Genomic DNA, 21628 nt, shown 5'->3' on the forward strand with positions numbered 1-21628 from the left:
CCTGATCTTATGCAACATATTTCTGAAGATAAGGGGCAAATGTTCTTTTGGTGCACTAACTTTTTCGGCTTTCGACCGGATGATAAAGACATAACTCCATGCATGTTCTCATTTTGTTTCAAGATATTGTGGTCTCAGAAAAAATACCATTAGTTATTTATATTTCATGCCTTATACAACTACTTATTGAAGCAATCTAATAAATTTTCTATTACTTCATTTTCTATTTGTACTGTAACTTATTCCAGGATAAGAATAGACAGCGAGAAAATTTCAAGACATATCTGAACTTAATTTGATTTTAAAAATATTCACTCTCTTGAAGAACTTAGACTAAAATAATGTTTGGTATTTGAAATAAAATGTTGGGTTTCTATCAATATTTTCAACTGATTTGATAAATTTCTAATAGATGATGCGTTATACAATAAATATTGATAAGTTTATTTTAAGATAGAAGTTTCATGACATTGTATTGAATATTTGCATCATTGTGGTAAATATTCAATGTGTATACATTACTTCATAGGATTGGTGAATTCTTAGTAAGTGTGGGTGGACTTAGGTGAACTTAAGGTACGATATGAGTAAAAATTCAGGCCACAGATTGATCTCCTTGAAAATTTGTTCATGCTTCCAATGCTCCTGTGTAACGTTTGAAAAATCAAATTTAATCTCTCCTAATCCTTATAAATGTATGTGGTTCATATCTTGACTCCTCATAGAACTGGGCTTAACCTGGTTTAATATATACTCCAGATGTAATATAGTTTTAAAATGGAAATTTTCATTCTCAAGATAATATATAAAGAAAAGGCAAGAGTAGAGATATGATTTTTTAAAAAATTTTCATACATCCCAAAGGTGTTTATGCATCTGGGGACTACGTACATTGTGGAATATGATTTCAATTTTTGATAGAAAATGTCCATAAAATTTGCATCTGGAAGCTTCATCAATTATGCTCTGCAACACAATTATTTACAACAAAGAAAAAACGTACTTCATTCTCCCATAAACAGTAGTCATCATGATTAAAAATGTGATGCACACCTGTTGGAAAAATGTCACCTGATTCCATTTTGAATTTCCACACGTGACAACTTTTTGATGCAACATTCAGTAGAGAATAACTTCTCAATTGACACACTTGTTGCGGTGATGATAAAATGTGAAATTAGGGTTGAATGCTATTTTAAGTTAATGACTTGTGCAAAAAGTTGTAAGATTTTCCCAAATATCTTAATATGATTACTGTAGAACCATAGATAGTAAGTATTAGAAATGTGAAATCTGAGTACAAATATAACTCAAAATATTTTATACAACTATTTTTATGTTTTAATGATTTGATATGTATTAAATTAAATAAAAATAAAATAAAGTTAATTAAAAAATAATTTACATAAAACCGTAATTATTGTTTTAAACATTTTACTAGTTTTATATGTTTCGTTTGGAAATTTATAATAATTTTAGGGCAATAAATGAATTTGAAATAAACTATATCCCTTCATACACATGTTGCAGGTGATGATTGGGTGCACCCATCCACAGAGCATACAACATTTGGGGCAACAGTATGTGGCGAATATGAGAATTGGGCTGGATCAATGATGTACAAAAATCGCAATAAATTTTGCTACATGAAAAATTTGAGGGATGGTTGGTGGGATTCAAAATAATTTGCACATGGCTTTCTTCTTGAATATAAAATAGTAAGAAATGCAGGAGAAACATATGAAGGATTTTAAAAGAATGCACCTACCTTTTTATGACACCAGTTAGATCCCACGGCTGTTTTCTTTCTTTTTGTTATTGGGAGCAAAAAAATTGGATCACTCCTCTCTCAGTATGAAATTCTTAACAACCAGTGGATTCAAGTAAAAAATTTCCTAAAGCTTTATTGCAACATAATTCAAACATGGGATACAAAGAGGACAGAATCCTAATTTTCAAGGATATAATGTTCTTAGACCTAATGTATAAAAGGGTGGGATACAAATAAAGGGCCCCGAGGGTTCTCAGCCATTAGATCTAGTTCTATATAATCAAAGTGTTGTTGTATCCTGAAATCTAGAATTGATACTCATTTAGACTTGTCTTCAAATATGAGAGCAGCTTCCAAATTTGAATTATGTATTTAGTTCCATAAATCATCTTATCAAACATGGTGTCTAAAGATAGTTAAGCTGGAACTTTTCTCCTCCTACTGTAATATTGGGCCTTCTATAATAATCCATGTCATGGCTTAAGATTCTACCTTTATCCAATTTTAATCCAGAAATTAATATTTTATTTACATAAATCCTACATTTCAGTAAAATCTAAGAAAAAACAATGAAAATAACGTAGGTTATTGAATGATAATCAAGTGAGGTTAATCTCATAAACCAATAGAATCCAGTAAAATAAAACTCAATAGGTAACCTAAAGTCTCATATCTAATTGTAAATAATGTATAATGCATGAAGAAATATAAGAAAATAAATAAACAATGCATAACCATACATACCAATATCTACTTTATGTTACTACTGGGGTTTGTGGGCTTGAATGACATTCCAAATTTGATTTATGCAGCGTAAATCATATTTCAGATATGCAAAGAGATGATTACTTTCGGGTTCTGGGGCCATGATTAAGTGCTTAAAAGCTATTTTGATTGTATTGGAAGAAAGGTGAAGCAAATAATCCCATAACCTAATGGAATTTTTTTTTAAACACCAGACTTGCCCTTTTAGATAACCTTTCCAGTCATTCATGTGTCTGACTTCTTGATGTATCCACTTGATTGGTACAACAATGTATATGTTTTTGCTCTCCTAATCTTCTTGATTATCTGCCAAATCTCCATACCATCTAGAAACTTAGAGGGATGAGTGTTGAGTAAAGGCACCTAAACTTTGTGTCCCCTCTCATATAGTTATCTTATAAATTTCATATAACTACTTTTATATTAAGTATATCCACTAAATTGATAAATCTTGTCTCTGTGACCTCATGGGATCATATATCAATCTAGTTAATAACTTATAAAATGTCTTGATACCATTTACTGGAAAATCTTATCACTTTAATATATTGACATAAATATTAATTAATCAAGGATCAATCTCCAATATGCCAAGTTTATAGCCCTCAAAGTGCTAAACTATACCCCATGCTATAGAATATACAATATACAAACTAGTATTTTAACTCTCTCATGGAACCTATACCATCATAGTTCACCATATATATTATCCTTTGTTTGCACAAGACTATCAAATGACTTAGAATATGGTTAGTCATCATATCCTAACATGTCATTGGTTAGTATTGATGTATAATGGGAACATTGGAGAATGCCTTCTCTAATATCTTCACTATCGTGGCCAGAGATTTAATGCATCTTCCTTTTTGATTAGATACTCTGCTATGCATAGGTTGGAAGATCTCATCTTGACCACTAACTCACCTTCATGTATTACTTGCTATATCTGAGTTAAGACATGTTTGAATCCTATGATTATATAATCTTAGGTCTTAGTCAAAAAAATCCTTCCATTACCAAAATGTATTTTGTGTCTCATGTCTTAGGAAGTACTTTTATGATCATCATATGAATCAATGTGATTGGCATTTAGGTTTAATACCATTTGGGGATTTGTATGGATCAATACATTAAACTCTTTTATGAAATAACACCCACCAACTTTACTTAGCGCATCTACACTAATGAGCACAAAACCAAAAATTCTTATTGTAAGTCAGATTAGACAGTATTATTCTATCAACATAGTTTGATGTCCTTCTCGAGTATCCATCAAATAGGAATAACTATAATACACAATTAAAGAATAGTGATATGTGTATTATGGGTCTCATTTTTTTTCATAAATCACAAATCTTAAAAAACAGAACTCACCCCAGTTTCTTGTTCATCACCCATGAAGACCAACTTCAGCTTTTTCTTATGTTCATCCTCTAAACGTGTAACCGCAATTTCTAGAAGGATGGATCTACAATTGAACTTCTTGAATTCTCCTTGAAGAAGATAAGTGATCTTCCCACCATCAGGTATCAATATAAGGATAGGAATTATCAAAAGGAGAGACAACAAAGAGGACTGTCAAAAGCTAGCCGTCATGGAAACCTATAGTGTGTTCCTTAATAAACAGCCTTTATAAAAATACTTCTGATTTAAGTATATCCACCAATGTCCATATAAATCTTGTACAGTTAATATGTAAAATTCTAGTTACTAACTTTAATGGCCCTCTAACATTTATTGACCATCCTTAATCCTAAGTGTGTTGGGATATTGATTAATTACTCAAAGAATGATATAAGCCAATCAATATGTTCAGAAAACTTTATCATCATTAGTTAACATATACGTGCATTCTATCATCCACACAAGAATTCCTAAAGACTGAGGTTATACTTACGTTTCAATACCTGACAGCAAGTACTAATGTGTAAAGGAGATGATTTTCTCAAAAATCTTCACTAACCTAGCCATGGATTTAATGTATCTTCTTCCTCCAGTGATCTCCTCTTATTATAGGGGCTGATGATCCCATCTTGACCACTCAATCACCTTTTTTATATATCTAAAATAATAATAATTTGAATCCCATGATTAGGGATTTATAATGAATAGTCAAAATATAGCCGTCTGTGCATGAGACATCAGTGTGATCTCAATTAAACATACCATTCATACGATCGTGAAGTGAACCACCTAATTGAACTTTAGGTATAATACAATTATAAGATTTATTTAAGATACAAATTACTTCAGTGAATCATTTATCTTAATAAGACTCACCATCTGTTATTTATATCTTTACACTAATGGCCATGGGATTAGCCATATTAATCATGTAAGTAGGATCTGGTAGTATTGTTCCACGCAGACAGGTCCACATACATCTTGTGTATCCATTGAATGGAAATATTTGGAGTACATACTTAAAGACTAGTCATCACTTTATTATGATGTTATCATAATTTTCTAAGTCATTTGATGTATTCATGCTCTACATTATTAACATTATATGACGAATAATAAGCAATAAATATTTATTTTAATTTCCTTAAAAATAATATGGAAGTGTGACTGGCTTTATGGCCACGTACTATTTATTAGTGAAAAATAATTTTTTTTAACACAATATTTGATAAATTTATAAACTAGTGTGAGCCCAATCTCTTTTGCAAAGTTAAAGGCCCCTGAACAGGGATAAATCCTGAGTTACTCAAGTTATTCTCAAGCTCTGAACAGGGATAAATCTGAAGCTTAAACTGATCCATTCATTAAAATTTCTTATAACATACTCACTCTAAGAATTTTAAATTTTGATTATGGTCTGAATGATGTCATTCCATTGGGATTTTTATCTACTTTATTTTCTGTGGCGAATAGTTTTAGATGTAATGAAAAAAGCTGAAGCAAGCTCTTTTAATTCCCAAAATTCCAGAAATATCAAAGTGATAGTTACATTAAATCCATGAACAAGGTTGTAGGGATATTGGAGAAGGCATTCTTTAATAATCCCCATTACACATAATTACTGACTAAATGATAGATTAGGGTTTGACTAGTGACTGATAAGAATTGAATTCTTTAATAAGCACCTTGTTTTGGAGTTTCCTATGGATGACACATATACGATAACCATTCATAGTAAGGTTTCACGAGAGGTTTTAGGTAATACCATGTATCCTCTAAAACATGAAGTGTAGCTCTACACAACACAAGCCGGAAAATCAACCTATTGATTGTGTTAAATCAGTCCTGCTTAATTAATCTAAATGTCGATATAGTTAATTAGTAATGTAGGCTAACAAAATGTTATTGAGTTCCTAAGGTATAGGATTTTGTGAGTACATATAAAACATGTATTAATATAGGAAGATCAAATTAATCTTCAAGGAGTGAAAAAGATCAAAAGGCTATCCATCATTTCATCAATTGTGAAAGACTTGAAGAAACTCTAAGAGGGTAAAAGTAAAGGATGAGATTTTATCTATGGTTTATAAATATTTTTTTTTGATTTTAAGTGATCACCCAAAGCTCTAGATCCAAGAATTTGTAATCAAGAAAAGTTTTTTGTTGGGTATCAACTGCCCATCATAAGTGACACATAGTAAATAAAGCTAACCTTTGATGTAATCTTTAATTTTATTTCGTCATGCCTTTTTCCTAAGGCATCTCTAACTATTTTCTGTCATCATGAATCTTATTTATTGTAAATATACATGCCTGTTAGGGTTTCAAATGCCACATCTTTCTGAAGTGGTATAAACCAACATGGCTCCTTGAAAATTTGTTGAACCTTATGTATTAAAATAATGTTCATTCTCTTAATTAATGTTGTTACCCCTTAAATTTGATTTCTAGGTTTGTATTTATTTAAAATTTTAGAAAGAAATAGTTATTGTCTAAAAAATGCCTTCATATTATTATTGTGACTTACGATAAAACCCTTGATAATGATCTCTAATGATACTTGTGATATATCTATACTTCGTGTTAGACAAATTTTTGTAATCGGGTTCTATTGGTGGCAAAGATTTCAAATATACTAATTTGAACCAACTTTATTAAACTACTGACATAATTTCCCTCAGGATTCACAGACATCTATATTGCAGGGTGAGAATGCCAAATTACACTTGCTATTATGTCACACTGTCTAGACTTGACATCATGATTGTCTTCTCAATTCAAAATGACAGATTTGAGAAATCAAACCTAAGTCTATTTGCAGATCAATTTTATATTAACGACTAATTAACACAAATCTTAAAATAATTAAATAATGATATTAAAAATATATGAAAATCTATCGCTATAGATATAATACAAACATGAATGTATAGTTGGACTAATTCCATAAGAGAAGAAAACAAAAAGTAAATAATTATTTCTAATAAATAAATAAATTATTAAATAAAACAAAAAAAGGAATAAAAAAAATAATAAATTAATTATCCCCATTCCCCTTCCTCCTATCCCTTACTATCCCCCCCTCTTTCGTCTCCTTCCCTCCTCCTCTCACTCCAACTCCCTCTCTCTTCCCCTCTCCCTCACTTTCTCCTCAGCCTTCCCTCTTGCTTCCTCCCCCTCCATATCCCCACCTGAATTCATCTTCTCTCTCTCTCTCTCTCTCTATATATATATATATATATATATCTTTCATGCAAAATCCTCAAAAGTTAATCGAAGAAAATTAATAAAAAGAAATAAAAATATAAAATTAAGTTAAAATATCAATAAGTTTTATTCTGATACAATATCAACAATTGGTATTGCCCATTATCCAGTCCAGCAGGAACAAGGGAACACAAATACAGACATAGGTTGTCACATCATTGCGGACAAGATCGATGAAGGGACCAACCGATCAATATTTGTGGTATCATCTGGTCAAGCAACAGATATCTTTCACCCAAAGGCCTATCCAGGACTCAAATCCAGAAGCTTGTGTCCAAGTTGGGCATGATGAATGTCTACACCCAACTTGTTTGGAGCTCCAAGATCAGTCTGTACCTTTATGTCTTTATCCTTGTCTACCTGTTTGTCCGCAAATTACCACATTTTATGCCCATCTGTGCTATTTCTTTCCTCAATGCACACATGGGTAGAGTTTGACATTTTGGACCGGGGACCCGTTGGACCGGACCAAACCGGGACCGAAGAAAGACTGGACCGGAAGTGGACCAAACTTTAGGTAAGATTTAGGTCCATGCCATAAAACCGGACCGGACCAGGATCGTCAAACCCTACACATGGATAATACAATTCATGCGCCCGGATGCCTCCTTACTTCCATGTGATGCCAGATTATCGAGAGTTACTCTAGTAACATATCAATAAAGATGATCAATTTGACCAAAGCACTGAAGAAGCAAAGAGAAAGTGTGCGGCCCTTGAAGAGGGAAAAATAAGAGGTGTTATTCGTTCATCATATCTTGATATTTCCTACAAGATCCAGATAGTGTTCGCCATCCCGATATCCGTCCGATATCTGGTATCGGACAACCGATATCCGATATTCGGAAAAAAATGGGACGATTCCGGATATCGGATATCGGGCGATATCCGTCGATCAGGGGTTAGACGGATATCGGTACGGGATATCGGGGGGTGAGGACAAAGACGATATCGGATACTGGATATCGGAAAACTGATATCCAGATATCGGATAACCGATATCCGATATCCGATACCGACCGATAAAATAATCATCCACAAATATTATATTAGTTAGTTTAAATCACGTTAGTAGATTTTGATATGCATTCAATGCCCGTTATTATATAGTGTGCATTTTTATTTTTTTCTTCCATATGGGATAACAGGATTCAAAGTTAACGTAAACTCTGGATCCAGTTATCCCACATGGGAGATTTTAGAAACTTTTATTAGTATATATTAAAAGAGGTCGATATATATTAAATATTAAAATAATAGCTATGCCTATAATCCTTATTTTAAGAACGTTATATGTGTATATTATTATAATTATTACTGTACGCATTCGAATAAATAGTAACAAAATTTTTTCTATCTTTCCATATGGGATAAAGGGATTCCGAGTTTAACACAAAACCAGAATCCCTTCATCCCATATGGAACAAATAAAAAAAAGTAACTTGTATATAATAACTTAGTTGTAAACTAAATAATAATATCTTCTGGTGCCCCCTTGGCAACATCACCCGTGCGAAATATGAAATGTCAGCCGACCATAATTTCAGGAGAGAGAAACATGGTTTCATGTGCTTCTCATATTTTTAGAGAGCGAGGGATGAAAAGCTAGAGAGAGAGAGAGAGAGAGAGAGAGAGAGAGAGAGAGAGAGAGAGAGAGAGAGAGAGAGAGAGAGAGAGAGAGAGAGAGAGAGAGAGAGAGAGAGAGAGAGGGAGAGAGAGAGAGAGAGAGAGAGAGAGAGAGAGAGAGAGAGAGAGAGAGAGAGAGAGAGAGAGAGAGAGAGAGAGAGAGAGAGAGAGAGAGAGAGAGAGAGAGAGAGAGAGAGAGAGAGAGAGTGAGTGAAAGAGATAAATAATTCGATGCGGATATCTGCATCCGATATCCGGTACCGTCATCTGTCCCCCTGAGACGGAGACAGAAGCCGGTATCGGATATCGGCACTGCAGCAACCGATATCCGGTATCCAGATATTGGAAGAAACGGATACCAAAAAATTCATTTCCGGTATACGGTTTAACATCCGTCCCGATACCAGCATCACGGGCGAACACTAGATCCAGATACAAGCATCTTACCACCCCTCATGCGGCTTTCCGACCACAGAAAAGTTGGCGCCTTATCGTCTCAATTATAATAATATACCGAGCCAATGCTTCCGACTCAATGCTTGCATTTAATCTTCCGACTCAATGCTTGCATTTAAGATGTCTCTTTCAACCGACGCGAAAAATGACGAAGAACCATCTTTATAACATGTGCTAATTCTCTCTATACAAGAAGGCGCAACAAAACTAACTGGGTACAAGCAGCTCTCTGCGCGCCTTCCTTATCCTCTCAAATCCCCCATGACGACTTCGTCTGTTCTCTTCTCCTTGGCGAGACGGTATGGCGCTCACCATAATCAAACTTGTTTCTTTTTAATCTCTCTATTACGCTTAACTTCTTTCGTTCTAAACTATGTAGCTATAGAATAGTAAATTAAAGCTCTATTTTTCAACAGTTTGAATAACCCTCCCGTCGTTGTTCTCGTTGCAGTCTGGAAGGAAAGGTAGCCCTTATCACAGGAGGAGCCAGCGGGATCGGCGAGAGCACCGCCAAGCTTTTCGCCCGCCATGGCGCCAAGGTCGTCGTAGCCGACATCCAGAACGAGAAGGGCCAACAAGTCTGCAGAGAAATCGTCGATCAAGGAGGAGTCGCGTCGTTTATCCATTGCAACGTGACAGTCGAGGACGACGTCCAGGCGGCTGTAGAGACCGCCGTTAAGTCTAATTCCCGACTCGACATCATGTTCAACAACGCCGGAATTGTCATCCCTTTCAAGCCCATCACCGAAATCGGTAAATCAGACGCGGAGAGACAGTTAGCAGTGAACGTTATCGGCGTTTTAATGGGGATCAAGCATGCCGGACGAGCCATGGCGGCGACGGGGAGTGGGAGTATCATAAACACCGCCAGCGTAGGTTCTATCTCTGGGGGGTTAACGGTTTCCCCTTACACGGCATCGAAGCATGCTGTGGTGGGTCTGACAAAGGACGCCGCCGTGGATCTTGGTCGGCATGGTGTGAGAGTGAACTGCATTTCTCCTCATCTTCTTGCTTCGCCTTTGTCCTGCGACAGCCTGGGGGTTGACGCTAAGGTAGTGGAGAATGCCGTGGAGAAGAGTTCAGTGCTGAAAGTCTCGCCGTTGAAGGCCGAAGATATTTCCCATGCCGCGCTCTATCTTGCCAGCGACGAGTCCAGATATGTCAACGGGCATAATCTTGTGGTGGATGGGGGTTACACGATCACCAATCCTTCCTTGGGAGAACTTCTGTATCCTTCAGGCTGATTCATCCCTCTTGTTCGTTGAATTTCTGCTCCAATCGGTGACATAGTTTGTCGTCAATTACCGGATCGGATGTAGCTTGAGGGATTAGCAGTTTTACTGCGAGCCTTCAAGCATCCGACTTGGATATTCAAATAAAGAACGTTTGCCTGTTGTTTGTTTCTGCAAATTCACTGGCGGGCGACGTTCTCGTTACATTTAAGTCTCCCCGATGGACCTTAAAGAGCCGTCAATTAGATGAATACACGTAGAGGATGGAATAAGATTTTGAAATTTATACGCATTTACATTGGACGCCAGAAATAGGGTCAACGCATATACCGAGTGGATTTTTGAATGCGTATTCTTGTTAATTGAACTATATGCTCGGATCAATTTGTGAATAATTCAGATTTAAAATGGCAGACGTTATGTGGTAACGTGGCACTCGATAGATAGGAAAAACAAATTTATATCGAGTAGAGTATTTCTCGAGCTACTTTTTTAAGAAATTACAATTTTGTTTGGACTCCAAAAATTGGCCAAAGATAACTGTCTATTAAACTTTCCTAAATTAATGTAATAGTGTGGGTATTTTAAAGTTAAATTGAAATAAAGTTACCGCAAGAACGATTATCCAAGTACTCAATTAAATAGAAAATGATATTGCTTGGCAAATTTGTGCAATTTGGCTCCACCAATAATGAAGAGCATAATTACTTTCAATAAGACTACATGAAAATGACCTCTCTCAGGAATAAGAACTTTAAAGAATCGGCGCTCTCTCTCTCTCTCTCTCTCTCTCTCTCTCTCTCTAAAGTGTTCAAGAAAGCCCCTTTCGGGAGTTATTTTTTATTCATCCAAATACGTCTCATTGGAAAGTAATTTTGCCACTTTCTGAAAACAAGGAATACATAGCGATTCGCGACTCAAATTCACCTTCTAACTTGGTTTCTCATTTCCTAATTCTCTGAAATAATTCTACGAGTGCTTTCCATGAACTGGTCCATTTAAAGTTTCCAAACTTTATCAATATCTTGAGTTCTGTAAATCGTAAAAACTAAAACTCTCATAATGATCCAGAACTCCTCGGCACACGAGGCCTGTGGCAGCCTGATTGGAGACCAAAAGTAGAAAGATCCATACATAAAAGGTTATCCACGAATCTTGTTTTGGTCACATCGACTTTGATTGTTGCTTTTACTCTTTCTTCATTTCTATGGATCAATAATACGACAGCATTAGATTTATTTAGTAATACCATTCTGATATTATTATCTTTTTATTCGAGAGAGTTTTTTAGAATAACACCATTCTCTGGAGGCGTAAAGGGAACATTTATTTGAACTCCACGAATCAATTGAACAGATCCTTGACGCTTGTAAGTTTTTGTTCGGAAATTGATTCCCCCCATGGAAATGAAAATATTTTTAAACTTTAGACAATAATTCTATGATTCTTCGTTTATTTTTATATGATTTCAGAGCAGCCTCCGTGATTTTTTTTCATCAAAGTTGTTTAGAAAGGAAGTTCCACTTATATTTTTATCCAGGCTTTTAACAAATATTTTCTTGATTTTTTAATACAGGATAAGACAAAACATTTGAAATATTCTATTGTTGAAAAGTCCAATTGCTCGAAGTAATGGGACATTGAAAATTCAGACTATTTATTTTGGAGAAAAAAGTGGGGGAAGGTCAACAGAGATTGTCGGTCCCCCACCCTTGATGCAAGTTATAAATAAAAGGTAATAAATACACTCTTGATGCAAGGGGTTCCCACAACCGCAGTTCACTTCCCTCTAAACCTAACCAAGGTTAAACTATCCACATCGTGCACAACGCTGACCAGTGATCTCTCTAATCCTTTGATGATGACCTCACTGCGGTACAACTGTATTTCCCCACGCTGCCACGCACAAAAACAGCCATATGTGTTAATCACATCCCATTGGTACCCCATCCCATCTAGAGTTCCAAAAGGACTCTTTGGAGACACCCACCCCTGTCATAGATTGGCCAGCCCACACTTCCCAAGTGAGCGGGCATCAAAAGAAAATATTTATTAAAGGACCCTATCAAAGATTTCTATTGGAATAATCTTCTTCACCCTCCATTAAAGCTCTCTATTAGACACAACCAGTCCATTATAATTTAACACATTTTTCGCTATTATAACAATCGTACAATGAAAGGTTCTAATTTATCAGAAAGAAATGGATCGAACAGAGCGTGTGGGCAATTCTTTCAATCCAAGGTAACGTGAAGTTTTAGAAGTCATAATATTCTATATAATATATATATAAGTAATAAGAAAGAAAACTCAGCTTAATGAAGAGTTACAAAGTAAAGGCGCAACAAGCGTGAAGATTCAGACGAGCGTGAAGATTCAGATGAGAAAGTGGGCACGGAGCGAGAAATCCAAGAAACCCTTTCATAAACCCAAGCGATCCTTTCGTAAGCGGTGTGGATCTCATTTTTTATATAAACATGAGTTGTCGATTTTTAAGTTAAAATATCTATCTTACTAAGTGAATAGATATTGAAAAAAGGTAATTACTAATTACTATTGCTATAAATAAAACTTCTTCGTGACCTTTTTTTAATAATGATAAACAATTTGAGAGAACCGAGTCAATCCCTCTAGCTACCTACTGGTCCTAGAACAGGAAAAATAGGCATACTATAGATACAAAAACTTAAAAACTCAACTTGAAAAAGAAAGACTAGAATCCATAGTTAATTATTCTGTTGTAATAAGGCGCAGAAGCGGTGAAGATGAAGATGAAGACAAGCGGAGCAGAAGCGACGGCGAAGTCAAATCACGTTCTGAAATAAATAAATCCTTTTTAACTCTTAATTTTTTTATTCTATCTTCCTGGTCCGGGAAACTGAGTTTCAACCATTCCTGTATATTATTTTATAATCTCTTTATTTGAAACCTTCACAATTCATTATTATTTGATATAGTCAGGGCTTAGATTAAGAAGCAATTGCCTCTTGTACAGATTATGTATCAATCTACTATATAATATAGGAAGGAAACCTCGTTCTCGCGAGTTACTGCTACCACAAACGACAAACTCTTTCGCCTACCTCTATCTTCGCGGAAACTAAAGCTCTCATTTTCAGTTGACTAATCATTCGAGTAAGTCTTGAATGAGCCCCTCAAAAGCTTGATTTATGCAAAAGAACTCATTTTGGTTCGGCGTCTCCGAGCTGTATATCCTCGTCTAACTCTGGTCATTTTAAAAAATGAAACTTTTATAATTTCACTTTACCCATAAGTTGTTTTGAAAAAAAGGCTTTTCCGGCTTCGGTCTTAAGCGCCCGCTCACTCGCCCCTTCGGAACCTTTATTTACTTCTACACTTCTTGAAGAACGTTTCATCGTTTCTTCTGAATCTTCATCTTCATTGACTTCTTAGAATCTTCATCTTCATTGACTTCTTAGAATCTTCTCATTTCTTGCTCCTAAGCTTCCGCTCATATCATAAATTTGCACGCTTCGAAGCGCCCTCTGGTAAACTCGCTCATCTTAATCTTCACGCTCCTCGCGCCTTCATCTGAATGCTCATCTTCATCCTCATATATGAACCGCTTCCGCACCTTCATATTAATTCACGCTCCTAAGCGCCTTCATCTTCAAATGAATCTTCACACTCCGTTGCGCCTTCAGATTAATATTCACGCTCGTCTTCATCTTCATGCTCATAGCGCCTTCATCTTCAGATTCATCTGAATCGCTTCCGCGCCTTCATCTTCATTGACTTCGTAACATGAAAATGCATCTGAATGTTACAAAGTCACTGAAGATTCAGATGAAGAAGGAATGAAGTTCTGAAAAAAATGAAGGAAGTCAAAGGTTCTGAAGGTTCTGAGGTCACGTTACAAAGTAAATGAACAGTGAATGAAGAAAATCAATCAATATTAACAAAAAAAGTTGAGCTGTATGTATTTGCTTACTATATAATTCACAGGTAGTTCGTTCTGATTAAAAAAACAATAACCTATTCCCACGACAAGTATTAGACTAAAACAATACCTTGTCTTACCCATATGTTTTTAGAGGCCGGGAATGATAACTCGACTTTTATGAAGCTGCAAGCAGCTCACTTTGGACTGATCTCTTATCCTAAAGTTAATAATCTTTTTTTATTTCAGAAATTAATTCCTCAGTTGGAACCTCCTGGCGTAGCGATCAGGTTATCCGAAGGTTCTTCAATAAGTTATGTTTAAATCAGTTGCTCTATTTTGCTTACAGAACAGAACGTTTCTTCTGCAAAGCTAGGCCATTCGTAGCAACCAAGGATTAGTTCGATCCATTAGGTTCTTCGATTTTCTTTGTTCGGAAAAGGACAAAAAACATCTTTGATTACGATTAAAAGGAACAATGTCAAATAGACCAAGATCCATTTTTGGGTGATTTCTTGGTAAACATAATCTGCCATAATATCTTCAATCCCTACATTATGTTCCAGAATACAGAGATATTTTTTAGGAAAGTAATAAAATTTTTTTTTGATATTATCATCAAAGGGGGTGGGAAAGCTGCAGTAATTATTTGGAAAAGCCCGGTTCTCTTTGTCTTTGAGCTTTCATTCCTCAATCCACTTATTCATTCTTTGATATACCTCCCCACCAATAGATAGAGACAAATAGGAATAACCAAACCACGTCTACAAAATGCTAGTACCATGCTGCTGCTTCAAAGCCAATGTGATGCTCCTTGGTCAGATGACCAAGATATTGGCCGATACCACATATGATCAAGAAAAGAGTCCTATAATCACATGAAAAGCATGAAAGCCAGTTGCTAAGAAAAAGGTAGAACCATAAATATTATCCGAAATAGTGGAGGGTGCTTGGGAATATTCCATTCCTTGAAAGCCAGTGGATACTAGAGTCAGTGAAACGATAGCTACTAAAGCATAAACAGCTCGTTTTTCCTTCCCCGCAAGTATAACATGATGAACCCAAGTTACGGCAGCTCCGGATAAAGGGAGAATAGGGGTATTAAGAAAAGGGATTTCCCGATGATCTAAAACCCCAATCCCTTTTGGGGGCCAAATACCTCCGATCTCTACCGTAGGTGACAAAGAAGAATGAGAGGAAGCCCGAAAAAGAGCAAAAAAAAACATAACCTCCGATACTATAAAAAGAATAAAACCATATCGAAGTCCTAATTGTACAGCTTTTGTATGATGTCCTTCCAACATGGACTCACGTAGAACATTGTGCCACCATACGGACATGGTATATAGGATAAATATTAGGCCCAAACTGAGAAGTGTTGCACCCCCTTGGAATGGGTGCATGTACATCATACCTCCTACGGTGGTTGCAAAAGCTCCAATTGAACTCGAAATAGGCCATGGACTTGGATCTACCAAATGATAAGAATGCCTCTGAGATTCAATCATAAACCTTTTAGCACCGGTTGTATCTAAACCTCCCCTTCACCCCACCCCCTCAAGTGGTAAAGAAGGGGGTTGGTCTCATTTTCTTTCTATCTGACAAGACAAGCAAATAGGAAGGGATGGTCCTTAAGTGATACTCAAAAAATAAAGATGAAGAGAATTGTAGGTTTGACCGACGATCTATGTGGGAAAAGAAAAAGACCTTATGAAAAATGATTAGTATCACCGTTTCCAATGCCCTCTTCAATTCTAAGGCACGGAAGAGCAGTGAGCGTTCTATTCAAAGATAGATCCTCGAGGATACGCCAGAGCTTTTGGATGTCCCATTGTTTATTTCAGAACCTGAAATTATATCACGAGAGATTCCTCGTTAAGTGATTTCATTACTTTGTAACGGTTCTGAGGGGTGAGTGAGCGGGTAATCGGATAAATAAGATGAATCTGAATAACCTCCGTAACATGAATCTGAATCTGAATCGCTCCTAAACGCACAAAAACTCGCGCCTCGCGCATCGCGTCTGCTCTTGCCCCCCCTCCTTACGCCCGCTCACTCGCGCCTGCTCCACCTTTCCGGTAAAACATCTCCTCCTATGTCGACTCCTGAGGTAAGACAGCCAGTTGATCGACAGCACGTACTCTACTATGAACCGATTTACTTATCTTTTCGGTCAGGTCAAGACACTGTTTCTGAATCCATGGATTCCCAATCCGTAGCTGCTGCTCTGCCATAGTTGATCTGAGTCGCCTTGTCCTTGGCCCCCTTTTCCTGACTGACCAGTCTTCTTGAGATTTTTTTGAATTGTTTGAAGCCAGAGGTTCTGCAATGTTCTTGCAGAACCTTTGGTAGGATAGGATAACCTTCGTTCCTAAGCGCCTTTGGATAACATTTTCATTCTTCTTCTGATTTTCTTCATTCGCTGTTCATTGACTTCGTAATGTGACCTCAGAACCTTTCCGTGTTCGGAAGCATTTACTGCTAGGCGTGACTTTAGGAGCAATTTATGAGCAGAAGCGACGGCACAACTTTAGGAGCAAAAGAAAAAAACAGCATATTCAATCATCTTGAAGAACGTTACGAAGTCAATTGTGAAAGTATTTGAAAGGCTGTAGGGCTTGAGTCAACTGCAAAATTTTATGCCAATGAAACCAGCACAACCCTAGATAGACAAAGAGACCATTCGAGGTGATGCTAATCAGAGAGTCGATATTCCGTGTTGGGTCAATCAATAGATATATGCTTCCAAAAATTTATTTGTTGTGCCATTGCTTCAAAGAAAGAGTTCTCCTTCTCTCAAGCTGATCCGTTCTTTCGCTCTTAAAATCGCCCTGGCACTATTGAAGTCTTAGGTCTCTCCAGTTGATCTTTAACCAACAATTTGCACGTCAACAAATCAAAGAAGGGAAGTATGAAATGCTCATTATCAACTTCGAATTCTATCTCTAGAAAGGATAAACAGCATGTGATATGGATGCCTGGGTGTTTACATTCAATATGTATTCTTTCAGAACCTTCTTTCAGAACATTTGGTGATGAAATAAATAATAAATGCTGTTATTTTTTATAGCAAACCTGCAAGAAGAACTCTACCAACGTCGAAAGAAGAAATCCAAGTCTAAAGGAGGAAAGAAAAATAAAAGAAAAAGAAGAAAGAAAACAAGCTAACCAATAAGTCTAGAACAAAATCCATAGGTTCTGCAAGAAGTCACGAAGGGGTCAGGAGCGGGTTCTGAAATCACTTGACTTCGTAACATGTAAGAACGTAAGCAAGAGATAAGGTGATAGTTATTTTCTCTTATATCTGGTCAATGCCATTCTGTCTAGTAATTCTTTATTGACTACTTTAGTAACTCTTCCCCTCCCTCTAATCTAACCCTACCTCGCTCCCCACGCCTTCCATCCAGTTTGCCTCCTTTCTCTTGCTTGATTGATGGAATAATTCAATGCCCGAGCTCCTGTTTTGCTTGTGTTCTTCACCGGCGCTCGCCGGATGGATGTATCACCCATCCCGCTCCTAAGGTTAGGAGTCTTCTATGTGTTATAATCATTACGGGAATGAATCACATATCTTGGTTGAGAATGGCTCGGGAATTCATTGATAGTTACTTTGCCAGATTCTAGGGGGTTCCTATTTTTTATCGATCGAGTCGCTCTCCCTCATTCTACTCGTCCAGCCTTCTTCACAAACTTTTACAATCGATGCAACAGAGATAGCCAACTCTATTATCGAAGAAATAAGGAAACGGGCGACGATTTGGCACCAGATTTCTGGAGGTGTGGAAAGAGCAGCTGTGAGAAGCGGAAAAACCTTTAAAAAATGATGATTGTTCGCGAAGGTTTCCACAGAAAGATCCCTTGGTTCTGGCAAATGAAAAGCACCAAATTTGATGACTCATTAAGGGAAAGATGAAGTAAGAGCATGCTATAGAAGATGTTGTAACATATGTCGGGGAGGCCTCCATTGATTGTGTACGAACAAAATACGAGTCCAAAGGCAGGGTAAGAAAGGGTTTAGCTAATGGAGAAATTGACTCTTCCGAAAACCAGTAACACGTAAACCATGTCAAACCAAGACTGACTAATATCCGAACGGAACGGATTCAAACTTCTCCTAGAATAGTTTCCAGTGCGAAATTCAATTCTATTAGTAATTAAAAGGTTATATAAGAAGTGGATTCGAGAACGTGGAATGTCAGTCAGAGGTTATTAAGTGATGTAGCTCCTGTACGAGAATGAAAAAGTCCTTCATCCAACACTCGCTGACTTCACGTCGACCTATAAGTAGTAGTGAACTCCGCTTCCTTCACTGAGACAAAAGAGTGAAGTAATGGCACGACGAAGCGTGAAGATGAAGATGAGCGTTAAGATGAAGACGAGCGTGAAGATGAAGACGAGCGAGGGGGGGTAGCCTTTAGGTGCTTAGTTAGGAGTGTTTACGAGCGGGAGTGATGAAGATGAAAATCAAGATTCGTCAACAATTCATTTTCTGCAAAGCGCTTAGGAGAATAAGGGGCGCAGCGTGAATGCAAGAAACACTCTGCAAGGTTATGTTATTTTGAACATAAGAAGTGACAACGAGTGAAGAACAATACCGATTGTTCAACATCTGAAAGAATGGCAATGAGAAGGGGGGGGACTCATTTGCTTGTGACTGAAGGAAGTAGGGCTCCTATTGAACTGAACAGTCCCTCCCTTCAAGTGAACATCACAAGCCTACTAATTGATAGCTTATCTTATAGGCATAGCAGATGGTCCGTTAGTGGATCTTATCTTATATTGATAGCTTATCTGCAGTTTGAGAATTCTGCTAATCCCAAGTACTCCATCTCCATCATTGTATATGGCAATATGAAAAGTAAAGAGGAGAAGGCATGACCAGAATAATTGTGTGAAATAAGTAAATTTATTCAGTTGAGGCATTATTGATTCATCAAGAAAGATTCCCTCCAGACAGGGAACCAAGCTCACCTGTACGAGTAGTGAAGAACTATAGAGAGCTGTGGTTGGTTGTTGATCAACGAAAAGCATGAATAAAGTTAAAGGAACTTATCTTGGTTAAACAATAAATTAAGGAGTGTGGTGGATGTGTGTGTCACTGGTTCTACCAAAACAAAAGATATTGTTCCCTCCTAAAACGCAAACGCAAGTGAATGCTGAACAAAAGGAACCTCTCATTCCCGGAGATCGTCTCTGTGCTTTTGCTTAGAAAAAAAAATGTGCCTGACCTTCTTGATCCGTGACTCCACTCCTGCTCCCTCGCGCCTTCGTCGCTTCTGCTCCCTCGCGCCTCTATTCAATCAAATATTTTTCTTGTAAATTATATGCTTTGAAAAATCAGGAGTGGAGCATCTTCACTCCTTTTGTAAGAGCCAACCGGAACAGTCGATTTTTAAAGTTGGGGTACTCCCATGCCCTTAATAAACTGAAACAACTTACTCCAAACCCAACAAAGTACCTCCCCCCGTCCACAACATATTCGAGTAAATATTTTTATAAGAAAAAAATGAACTTTAATAGTCATTTCATAAGTTTTCAGCTATTTATATTCCTATCCAAGGTATTATATTTTCCATAAAGTCTCACTTACATAGTATGCTCTTTCAAAATGAGGCATAATTCAATCATAAAATATACATATCACCTCAATCTATAGATATAACTCACTTATCTATCTCTGGCATCCATTCTTCCAAATATATGAACTAACTTTTCTCCAATATATAGCCACCAGGGCTTGGACTAGATGCTTCTACTCTTGGGATTTCTCCATTATATTCTATTTTTGAGTTATTCCATGATTTATTGATCTCTATCACAATTATATCATAAATTAAGGGTCATAATTATAAATTATTCTCTGGATCAAATAACCTTCACATTTTTCTCCCCTAATTTGATGAAGCGCGCCCAAACAACATTGACGGAACATCATCGCAGCCATCCTCGCCGTCAACAACATCACCGCTGGTCTGTGTCCAGCCAGACCGGCATGCCAGAACATCCATGAAGACGCCCGAGTTTATTATTCTCGGGTACAGCACGCCCATGCACGTGTTCGTGTTTTAATTATCTGTTTTCATTTGTTTAATTTTCTGTTTGGTGTTCGTCACGACGAGTGCACCCTACTCGTCGAGACGTGTTTGTATCATTGTCTTTTTGTATCTATCCGTATCATTTTGTTTTCACGTGTTTAGTCTCTTATTTTCTTTGTTTGTGTTTTAATAGGGGGGCCTCTTATTGGACTTCCCCTTGTTGGACCCCTTGTAAGGGCCCATCATGGCCCTATAGAAGGCCATGATGGGCACCATGTTCGTCAGATCTGGTTTTTTGTGACAGTTATTTTCTGAGAACCAGATCTCAATGAGAGGAGGAAGAAGAAGAGGAAGAGGAAGAGGATAATAAGTAGAGAGAGGGAGGAGAAGGAAGGCCGGACCAACAATTCCCTTGCCACCCCGCCTGGTACCCCTGCCCCCAGTTGATTATCGTAAAATAAAGAATTGACATCGCCCCACCTTCACCGCGCTCTGCCCGATAGTTCTTCAAGCACTGACGGACGAGTTAGAACGACCAGCGCCACTTCTATTGGGTCAATGCCTTGCGATTTCAAAGTGAAAAGGTGCGGTGTTTTCCCTAGACCCTGCCGCTATTTAGTCAACGGGTTGCTGTGCCGACCCGCTTGCACATTCACGTATTAACGTGTGCATGAGGAAGCTTCTGCAATGGTAGACCACATCGCGAATCGACAACTCCTATGTCATCCTTATGCTCTATAATCCGCTAGACACCATTTGATGCTATCAGGGACCATGCGCGTGTATCCTTGCCAAGGTTTGATCTCAATAACGTGTTGTCAGGGTTCTGCATGCCTGACGACCGCGGTGGATTACTCCCCTACACGGTGCCTTACCAGTTTCACCAGGCGATCTGGCCACCCTAGACTAGCAAATTGGTACCATTGGGAGATTATAGCTGTTGACGTTTGGGATTGTGATTCAAGTCAGGTTCTATACTAAGCCCAAGCTCGACGTTTCACGTTACAACATCCACACGCCTGCTGTCAACCAATATTTGCGTGGGAATTGCGCCCTCTTGGCCACTCTCACGTCTAGATGTGCTGTTGTGCACCACGCCAACTGGTTGCCTGAACCTCTTGCATTGGCCTACCACAACAAGTGCATTGCGCTGCTGTGTCGCATCCCACGG

At 37.4% G+C, this 21628-nt stretch overlaps 1 protein-coding gene across 1 annotated transcript; it reads left to right on the forward strand.

Moving 5' to 3' along the window:
- The first annotated feature begins 9429 nt into the window (after positions 1 to 9429).
- LOC144705805 (borneol dehydrogenase, mitochondrial-like) lies at positions 9430 to 10699 on the forward strand. The gene is made up of 2 exons (XM_078578630.1): positions 9430 to 9588; positions 9741 to 10699. The coding sequence occupies exons 1-2, from the start codon at positions 9551 to 9553 to the stop codon at positions 10531 to 10533; spliced, it is 831 nt and encodes a 276-aa protein (XP_078434756.1). The 5' UTR covers positions 9430 to 9550; the 3' UTR covers positions 10534 to 10699.
- Positions 10700 to 21628: the final 10929 nt, after the last annotated feature.

Source organism: Wolffia australiana, chromosome 7, assembly GCF_029677425.1.
Source record: "Wolffia australiana isolate 7733 chromosome 7, ASM2967742v1".
NCBI classification, from domain to species: domain Eukaryota; kingdom Viridiplantae; phylum Streptophyta; class Magnoliopsida; order Alismatales; family Araceae; genus Wolffia; species Wolffia australiana.

Bases quoted from the DNA above. Each gene is read 5' to 3' on its own strand.
- LOC144705805 (XM_078578630.1), top strand. From the start codon at position 9,551: ATGACGACTTCGTCTGTTCTCTTCTCCTTGGCGAGACG. The intron at 9,589-9,740 runs GTATGGCGCTCA...TTCTCGTTGCAG, and splicing joins CTCTTCTCCTTGGCGAGACG to TCTGGAAGGAAAGGTAGCCC.